General features: G+C 38.4%; 1 protein-coding gene across 1 annotated transcript in view; it reads left to right on the top strand.

The window, feature by feature from the left end:
- scara5 (scavenger receptor class A, member 5 (putative)) overlaps positions 1 to 10,424 on the top strand; it is a 110,116-nt gene that overhangs the window by 71,388 nt on the left and 28,304 nt on the right. The window contains exons 9-10 of the mRNA XM_005947969.3: positions 1,555 to 1,662; positions 9,381 to 9,446. Coding sequence (XP_005948031.1) covers positions 1,555 to 1,662; positions 9,381 to 9,446 — 174 coding nt within the window. The remainder of the gene's footprint in view (positions 1 to 1,554; positions 1,663 to 9,380; positions 9,447 to 10,424) is intronic.

Here is a 10,424-nt window from a genome sequence, read left to right as displayed (position 1 = left end):
AAAGTTGACCCAGACAACAAAGTAAAGCTAATTTTCGGCTACGAGCCCGACACGAACCCGACTTATTAGCCAGAGGTCTCTTTACTACGGTTCCGAGCCCCAGACCTGTTTTATATATGCGCAAAATAGTTTTCTATAGGAGATCGCTGCAAAACGTGCAGCCTTAACTAATGTCCACCCTACTGTTACTCATTTATATTAAGATTTAAAAATCTATTTGGTATCGGTATGGCGAATATCATTCAGTAATAGTAATAAATCACACAGCAATAGTACATTCATGTAGTTGTAAAAAGCTTGATAATATATTAAGTAATCCAAAGTATTCAGAATACGTTACTCTCATTGAGTAAAGTAACCTTCCCAACACTGCCTATTCTTCAAATTTTTTGTTTGTTTTTTTTTTGCGTATTGTTCAAACTAATGACCTTAGCAATGTTAGTTTATGTTATCTGTTTATTTTATGTTGACTGTTGTTTCCAGTTCTAAAAAGAATAATCAATTCTAATAACCTAGATCTACACATTGTGTTTATATTGCGCTACACGGAGTTCTGTTGCTCCACTTGCACCGAAGCCAAAGGAATGTGTCATCACATCCAGCAGGACGCTTGACATGTGGAGCAGTCCAGTTGGACTCGCCTGCAGAACAAAAAGAACATTTCTGCCCTGGATCCCAATTATGATAGATAGCATTTTCCCAGTGGGTTTTTGAGTTGAACTGAGTTATATGGCCTCATCCATCATCGGTTTATTTTGCGTTTCTGGCTCTAATGCCTAATTATTTTATTCTTATTTCTGAACAGTCACAACAGTGTAATCAGAGCGTGTCAGAACACAGCGACATTTTTAAAAGATTTCTCTCACCTCGGCGGTGTAATCAATAACTCATTACCACACTAATTTTGAGACATTTCACTGTGCTTACTCTAAACAAATGTTCTCATTGTATGCCACGGGGTATGGAGTGGATATGTTTTAGGAGCAAAACAAAAGATGTTTTTCGTGTATTCCAGATGGTGGAACATGAGCAGGACTAATATTAACAGGACTTCCAAAACCTTAATACACTTTAAAGAATAATATAGAGTTTGTTTGCTGTGTTGGAATGACATAGATAGGACTGGGAGACCTGATGACTGGACCCTAACAGAAATTCAGTAATTGTTTATTTACACCATGGATCCAGATTACAGCTAATGAAAACCATGATTAGATCGAGTATGTTCCAGTCTGGTTCAGTTAGTGTTGACACTCAGGCGATAAAATCTTCACTCCCCTCTAGAGTTTACAATTCTTTTCATCCTCATCCATTCTTCCACATCTTTTCTTTTTCCACATGAATTGCGGTACAGATCTGCAAGCTGAAGAATCAGTGTGTCATCAAATTTGCCTGTCTGTTGACTCAGTAGCTCCATTCTGGCTGCCGGTAACAGAAGAAAGTGTACAAAATAGTCCATATGAGTGGGGTCTCTGGCCTTTTTAGAATGGCAGTTGCAAAATACAGGCAGGTTTTGTTTTTGTTTTTTTTCATGATTGTCTGTTTGTGTTTCAGGATTTACCGGAGAAAAAGGCAACCAGGGCCCTCGTGGAATGAAAGGGTCTGGTGGGGTTGATGGCATGCCGGGAGAAAGAGGAGACGTTGGACCTGCCGGGCCTAAAGGTACATTTGTGGTGCGAGTCGTGATACTAATAGTTTGGAGTTTAATACTAATTAACTTGGCCTGGTCTTATGAGCTCACTGATATTTATGCATGCAAATATGAGAAAGCCAAGTACTGGAAAAGCAAGAGCATACAATACAGAGCTGCTAGAAGGTTGCCGTCCCTTCGCAGGTAACGGTGAGGGTCATATACCAGTCAGAAGGTCAATATATTGATATCACTGACTATTTCAATCTACGTATCAAAGTATCGAGTGGCTCCTGATGCCCCCATGTATGTGTTTAAGTACAGCAAAAAGGTGAATGTGTGGAAAAGGTCATTCCAAGCATGACACAGAAAGAAATCTAGGCAAGTATCAACAAATCAGAGAGAGATTCAAATCAAACAATTAGATGGTGACATTCAAATCCACCATACCTCATCACTTTTCATTGTTGTGTGTGAAGCAGCACTTACAAAAAGCATAAGTTACCACTTTCTACTTTCTTTGTCACTTACTTTGAAACTGGCTTGGCACTGCTCTCTCAAAACAGCTTTTAAAATCTGAATCATATCAACCGGGTTTAAAAACCCTGAGCATCCTGAAAATCTTCTCTGCAGATCTGTGTTTATTTTTGTTCCTACTTTTTTTTTTTTTTTTAAGCGAGTCAAAAGAAGCAGTTAATGCAAGAACAGCTAAATGGCACTCTTAGTCAAATGTGTACAGATCAACCAGCATAAGGTGTCTGCTTTTAAAACGACATTGTTTGGAAGAAGATACATTTTCCTTCAATTTTATTGTAAAATTATTCCTATACAGTAAAAATTGTGGGCTTAGCAAGTTATTTCTGCTTCTTGCTCTCTGGTTAATCTGTTCGCTCTTGTGCAGAGAGAAAGAATTTTTTTTCATTACAACAACATAGAGTGTAATCTTTGCTTTAAAACTATGTAGGCAGTTGTGTGTTTGTGGAGCAACAGCTAGTAGCCACATTAAAATAAGTTAGTCATACTCTCACACAGCAGCTCATCAGTACGGATGTCCTTTTTCTCCCTGTAGTCTTGTATAAATCACATATTAATCTTAACAACACTTGCCTACTGAAAGACTCAGTCCTCAGATGACTCCATGACTTGTTGACCTTTATGTCACTGAAAAAGTTCCGTACCAGGATTTATCAGGAACACAACACTTCTTACATCACCAACAGGTGCTACTGTTTGCTTTTTGTCTTTAGCCATGGGAGCTATATTCGCTTATACTCTCCCATTTATTCAAGCAAAACACCTGTCTCTACTTATCTAATAGGTTTTCCATTCAATGAAATGCAAGAAATTATTGGATGTTACCAGAAACCGTGATTATCAACTAAACAGCTGGAAAGCAACAATATTTCTATATTATTAGCTCCAATGGAACAACTGTCAGAAAAAGAGAGGAAAACTTGTTGATGCGTGTGTACGTACTCATTTTCCAGTATGCACTAATCCAGCCAGTTTTTCTTACTGCCCCCATCCATCATGTTGTCATGACACAACCCCTCCAAATCTACCATGGAAATTAAGATCCAAGAAGCATGCACTTAAACAAATTTCAACCACATTCTGACACAGAAACCTGAATAACATATTTAAAGGTACTTTTGAATAGAACCCACACACCTTTATCATTATAATAGGATCATATTTTATATGTGGCAAAATCCATAATGAAGAACTAATACTGTCTGACAACTCAGTATATCACTATATACAGTGTGGGGAATTTACCAGTAGTTTTCCATTCCACTCTGTAAATGTTTTTACATGTTTTCCACAATGTGAGAACAAGGATAAATGCCATCTTTAAGCTTGGATAGTGTCCATTATGTTGTTATTTCTTATTTTCTGTCTTTATACTCTCTCATCATCTCTCTAAATCTACATAAACCCCATCGGGGGCTGGACAGCGCCAATGATAACAAACACACACTGAGATAAACACAGCTCTGAATTAATCATAGCCGTGACTAATATGATAAGGCACTGCAGTCTAAGAGTTTCTTGTGTGGACATGTCACTGTGTATGTATGCGTGTAATGTGTCTTTAGCCGACAGCTGTTGCCAATCAGATCGGGGTTTGGCTGAATTGTCCAGTGTTAAGTCCCACAGTCCAAATGTTGGCCGGTAGCTCTTGAAATCTTGGACCTGTTGTCTCCTGCACTTAGCTGTTATGACTCAACTCTCCCTTTTTTTAGGCATTTTTACATAGTGTAAAATAATGTGCCTTTTCATGCTCATTTTATACAAATGTAAAAGACTGTTTTTATTGTGTTTACTAGAAGAAAGATGCTAAAGCACTAGGAGAATAAGATAAACTGAGACAAAAACCAAATATCTGGTGGCAGAAGGGTCATAGTGTGGGGTCTCCTAATAGACCCCATTGTTAGGACTAATTCCTGGTAGAAAATTCGAGTTTGAAAGCACCGGACACTTCATCAGCTTGAATTATACCACAATGCAACACAATAGTGATACGGATAATGGATATGCTCGATGGTAATCGAGGAGATCTACCTTCAGTTCTTTAAATCAAATTTATAATGAAGTAGGCCATATGAAGAGGATGCTAGGGAAAGGGCACATAATGCTGTTGTTACTCCTTAAGGCAGGAGTGGGGGAACTCCAGGCCTCAAGGGCCAGTGTCCTGTGTTTAGATATCACCCTGGGTCATCACACCTGAATCAAATGATTAGTTCATTACCAGGCATCTGGAGAACTTCAACACATGTTGAGGAGGTAATTTAGCCATTTAAAACAGCTGTGTTGGATCAAGAACACATCTAAAACCTGCAGGACACCGGCCCTCGAGGCCTGGAGTTCCCCGACTCCTGCCTTAAGTGCACACCAAAAGTATTAAAATGTAATGTAAAGATGTAAATAATCTCACGGGCGATCGTGGCTGAAGAGTTCGGAGTTCGCCTTGTAATCGGAAGGTTGCCAGGTCTAGACCAGGCTTTGGCAGGCTTGGACTCTCGGTCCTTCGGCAAGACACTTCACCCGTTGCCTACTGGTGGTGGTCAGAGGGCCCGGTGGCTCCAGTGTCCGACAGCCTCGCCTCTGTCAGTGCGCCCCAGGGTGGCTGTGGCTACAATGTAGCTTGCCATCACCAGTGTGTGAATGGGTGGATGACTGGATGTGTAAAGCGCTATACAAATACAGGCCGTTTACCATTTAATCTTTGGTCAGAGGATGAAATCAGCAGTCATATCAGATTAGAACAATTCTTCCATTATTTGTTTTTCCATAGATTTCAGGAGTGCCACATCTCCTCATTATGTGATGTCTCTTTAATATAATGTATCTGTAGTGATAGCAGACATGTTCCACTACTGTTTTACTGTAAAAAGTAACTCTATGAAGAGTCCTTAAACATGGGTTTCACAAAAGCTGTTCTTATACATATAGCACGTCATATTCTACCACTGCCTGTCACTCATGTCTTGAAAGTAGAGGGAATTATAATTTATTGCTAAACATGTCCTGTATTTTAATAGTATGACATAAGCTTGATTGAAGCCATTAGAGGAAAACTCACTTTACATCCATTATGACCAAGCAGGCGTGAAAAGATTGTCACCTACAAAAACTCTGGCATTGTCTGCATTATTTGATTGACAACTTAGTTATGTAGCGAGCAATACAAAACATCACACCAATAACCATTTTACACAGAAAAACAAAAATTAAGGTAAAGTGAAGGACACAGGAAACTTCACATCTAGATCCCGGTAGTTTGTAGCAGTGTGTATTTCTGCTTTACGCGTCTGTGGTGCAGTTTCAGGTTTAACAGACCAGTGAAGGAGGAAGGCTTTGGAGAGACTCGGCTATGAATGGGGCCTCAGTATAAGACAGTCATCCAGGAGGGAGGAGGGAAAACAAAAAACTTGTAAAAACAGCACTGGGAAGTCTCATGGTTTTTTATAGATGAACGGTGGGAAGAATATATAGGGACTGCAGAAGGTGTTGGCTGTTCCTTTGGTTGTCAGATCAGTTGTGGTTGCTGACAGTGTTTTATGGTATTTCTGGGTGCGTAAAGCTGGACTTTTTTTAGCCACTGGGGGACAGTAAAAAACTGACAACTCTGAAGTGCTGTGACATTGTGAAGTGTTTACTGCTAACGTGTTAGCAAACTGTTTAATACATAAAGCAGACACAAAGCAATTTTAGCAATTTGGCCCCTGGAGGGCAACTTCTTTCAACTCTACTTTGGTTTCTACCAACACTTACGGAAAACCGCTTGGGTCTTTAGTCTTGTGTTTTTTCATAAGCTAGATGTTATTTTTGTCTCTCTGTGGCTCTCATGCTGTCTTACCTTTTCAGATTTACAGCTGGCCAAAATTAGTAAAGAGCTGTTGTTAGCTGATCATACAATTAAATAAATAGAAACCTTGCATTAAGAGCAGTTTGAAGCCTGACCTTTACAGATTTATCTCAGAACTTTAAAACTTTTGGCCTTGTTTCAGGCTTATATGTAAGTAACCTAATGATTCTTATTAGTCTATAGTTCCCAAAAATGTTTCATTGCCATATCAAAAGATGATTTAAAAAAATTATATTAATGCATAACAATATTTTCCCTGTCTAGCTGATATTTGTCTTTGCTTTTTTTTTTTTTTTTGCTGATATACCATACGTTTCTTTCCTTTCATGCTGGTGGAAAGAGGAAAAAATGTATACCACAAGGTTGACTTAAACTCGCATCCTGTTGCTCCCTTATGCTACTTTGCTAACTGTGCATCACATGGTTTATAAGGCTGACATAAGGGGCAGTCAGACATAATGCTTTTAACAGTCCGACATGTTACTGTAAGTTCACCGTACAACAAATGAGACTTTAGTCATACAAATGAAAAGAGTTTGAAGGTGCTTATATAACACCTTTCTCCTCAGTTGACCATTTAAAGTACTTTTTAGTAAAACTCAACCACCTGGGCCACAGCCAACCCTGCACAACATTATGTCAGGGTCTCTTTAAGCCATGTTTGCTGGGATTATGGCATCTGTGCCTCTGTGAATTAACCTTATGGGAATACCCATATTATTTAAATGCATCATTGACTTGCACCTTAATCCACTGGCCAGTTGTCACTAGGCTTGAGAATTTTTCTGACATGAACATTTTAACATTTTGACAAAAAAAAATGAAAACCACAATGGGTCACATTGAACATAAACATTATTAAAAGTCTAGAGCCATTACTTACTGGAATGCAGTGATAATGAATATACTGATCTTTAGTAGGTGTTGTGTAGCTGTGACAGTGGACCATATTGGTTTAGCACACTGGAATGCTTGAATTTGCTCATTACCACAAAATAGTAAATACAGCTGACGCTCATTTGTTTTTTATTAAAGGTATTTGTTCATAAGCCAAAAATATAAATTAAGAATTTACTTGCTGTTGGCACTAGATGAAAAGTGTGATGCTAATCAAAGTTATGACAGTTTATCCTGAGGGTTACCATAAATATTTGTACTAAGGCTTCAAATTACCTTACAAAATTCCCCTCATCTTACCCTTTGCTGCCTTTCAGGACCACCAGTATGCAAAATTACTCAGTGAGGGTTTAAATCAGACGCATCTGTTGTCTCTTGTGGCTCAGCAGTAGCCCACCACTGTGTTTAGGTTTTCCCTGCAGTGTTATTTAGTTGTTAAGGATGTGGTCAGGATAGAAGTGACACTGAAGGCTGAGGACGTCACGTGGAGGGTGTGTATAAAGGGTTAGCTGCCCTGCTTAGACACACACACAGGCTGTAACACATGTGGCTGAGGACCACCACAGCTTGCACCTACACTGTGGTCAAATTAAAGGTGGGATAAGTGCCCATTCAAAGCCGATCCTCTCGTTGCTTCATGACAAAAACAGACTTGTGGTTTTTAAACCTCATGGCTGAGAGTTAGCAACTGGCACTGAAACTGAAATGCTCTCCAACTTTGGATGGCTAATTCATGGGAATTTGTAATAACATTATATTTTGAAATGAAAACAAATAAGACATAGTCGTATCCAAGCTTCTGATTGGGGAGAGGTGTCGTGCATAAATGTACTGTAATTTTACACAAACCACAAATGCAAGGATTTTTACTTGCAGTAATGTCGCTGTTTTGTATCCCATTAACTTTTCCATCCATGTTGTAATAGCCTAAGCAATTACCTTAAAAAGATTTTTGTCAGTGCATTTTCATTTTGTTTTTCAGCTCTTCTCTGCATTAATATTCACATATACACCACAATGTTTAGAATTTATTTAAGAAGAGGATTCAGGGCGTAGCCACATGTATGAGAAGTCAATTACAGGCCTCATGATTTAAGAGACATTAGCTAAAAATATACAAATGAGAGGAAATGATTGAGAAGTGAAGAAAAGGTTCAGATGTTTTGAGACTTCTCAGTGGTTGAGCTGTTCTCATCTCTGAGGGTTATGGCTCTTGGTCCTGCTTGTTTTTTCACCTCATTTCTGCCCCATTTTGTGCTACATTGCGGTTGGCACTGTGTGTAATTCAGTCTTGGTTGTGTTCAGTTTATGCATAGCTTGCTTCCCTTTTAACTTTAACCAGGATTTTATTGGATATTATGATACAGACAACTCTCCTTCCCTTTTCACTAAACCAAATTTTGACAGAAAACACTGAAAACGATTTGATTTGTTGTTACAATTTTTACAAGTTTCAGTTATTCATGATTAATCCCTAAACTCATATCCCTGGTTTCTGTTATTTTGTGTAAAGTAGGATGAAAATATGACAAATATCACTCAGTCTAACTGAACAAACAAAACTTAAGTATTTACCATCATTTCTATTCGTAATGACAAATTTACTAACATATTGGTTCTCTAAGAGATCAGTACAATGACTGAATTTACATGCTCAGTACGAAAGGGTGTAAAATTTAAGAAAATACCCTATGTTAGAATTTGATAATAGTAACACATCCCCTCTGCATTTAACAACAGTCTGTAAACATCTGGGAACTGAGGAGAACAGCTGGTGAACTTTTGGGGGAGGAATGAGTTCCCATACTTGTCTGATATCCGTTTCTAGCTGCACAACAATCTTAGGCCTTCTTCACATATGACTTCTTCGCATGAAGGAGCTTTAACCTGCATTTGTGGATGGCACAATGAGCTGTAATCACAATGATTTCTGGAAGTGTTCCTGAGCCCACGCAGTGCTTTTCACTACAGATTCATGCCTGTTTTTAATGCAGTGCTGTGTGAGGGCTCAGAGGTCACAGGCATCCAATGATTGATTTTCAGCCTATTCCCTTATGTACAGAAATTTCTTCAGATTCTCAGAATCATTTGATGAATCATGTAAAGTAGATCCCGAGATAGTCAAAGTTCTTGTTCCACAATTTGTAGGTGCTGGGTTTTTTGTTTTTTCAGATTTTTGAACTTCTGCCCACTTTTACTTCTGAGAAACTCTGAGAACTCTACTCTGAGATGCAATTTTATACCCAATCATGGTGCTGACCTGTTACCAGTTAACCTTTTTTGTTGTAAAATGTTCCTCCAGCTGTTTCCTTTTAGTACCTCTTACTGTTCCAGCCTCCTTTTTTCCTTGATTTCATATTTTATCTAAATGTTCTATACTACATCGTGCTTAATCATCATGTACTGTGACATAAAACTCTTTAAAGTAATCATTATCGACATTGTCAGTAAATCAGTTGTCTCGTGCTGTTTTGTCCTCAGGTAACCGAGGAGAAAGGGGTTTCAAGGGAGAGAAGGGTGAACGGGGTGAGCGAGGAGACAGATCAGGTGAGAAAATGATGGCCAAGTCCAGTCCACAGTGTGCAAGGGACAATGTGTTATTTAGCTGTTTGTAGCTAATATTACATAACCTAAAATGTTATATGTAATATCATTCTGCCTGTTTGTACCAACTCAAGTAGTATAGCTGCAAAGAACCAATCCATACAGGTTCATTTTATCCTGATTTGTATAGTTTTTTAAATGCATTTATAATATTTTTTGCACACTATCATACCAGTTTTACAAAAACATTATACTCCTTCTGTTCTTCTACTCTCCTTCTTGATGAACAACTATGAGAATAACAAAAGTTGCAGACCTGCAACCGTTTTATTTGGCCCCAAAATAATAACTTCCTTTAAGTGATTCCAAGTCCCTCTCTTTTTTTCAGTAAGTTTCATTAACGTCTTATTGGCAGCAGTAACTGCAGCTTCAAAGTTATTAGATGACCACACATGCATGCAGGCAAACTACTACAGAAACAGTAAAAAAGGGAACATGGTCTGCTAAAAGATTCAACAGGCAAATTAAGTGTTTTATAGACATCACTGTGGACAGAATATTAGATGTACAGTAATCTACCCACTAATTAGTAGCATAACAAACTGCAGATTATTCCAATGAGACTTTTTTTCCACCATCTAATCCAGCAAAGTGTCTTTGGTTGCTTTGTTTTTAAATTAAGCACTTTACTTTCTTTGATTTATATTCCTGTTGTTATGTTGATTACTTGCAATTTAACCAAACTTTCAGACACAGAAATCAACAAGGTCAGTATGAAGCTGTAAGCCTTGACCAAGATCGATTCCCTCACCATGCATGCTGAAGGATATCTGGATGGAGATTAGTGTAGCAGTGCCCAACTGAGCTGATTCTATCCATATTTAACCTTTAAATGGTAAATGGCCTGCATTTGTATAGCACTTTACACTACATTCACCCATTCACACACTGGTGATGGCAAGCTACATTGTAGCCCACAGC

Source organism: Haplochromis burtoni, unplaced genomic scaffold, assembly GCF_018398535.1.
Source record: "Haplochromis burtoni strain Fernald_Lab_line unplaced genomic scaffold, NCSU_Asbu1 Contig_567, whole genome shotgun sequence".
Taxonomy (NCBI): domain Eukaryota; kingdom Metazoa; phylum Chordata; class Actinopteri; order Cichliformes; family Cichlidae; genus Haplochromis; species Haplochromis burtoni.
Note: the sequence above shows the minus strand (reverse complement) of the source record. Positions and strands in the feature narration are given on the sequence as shown.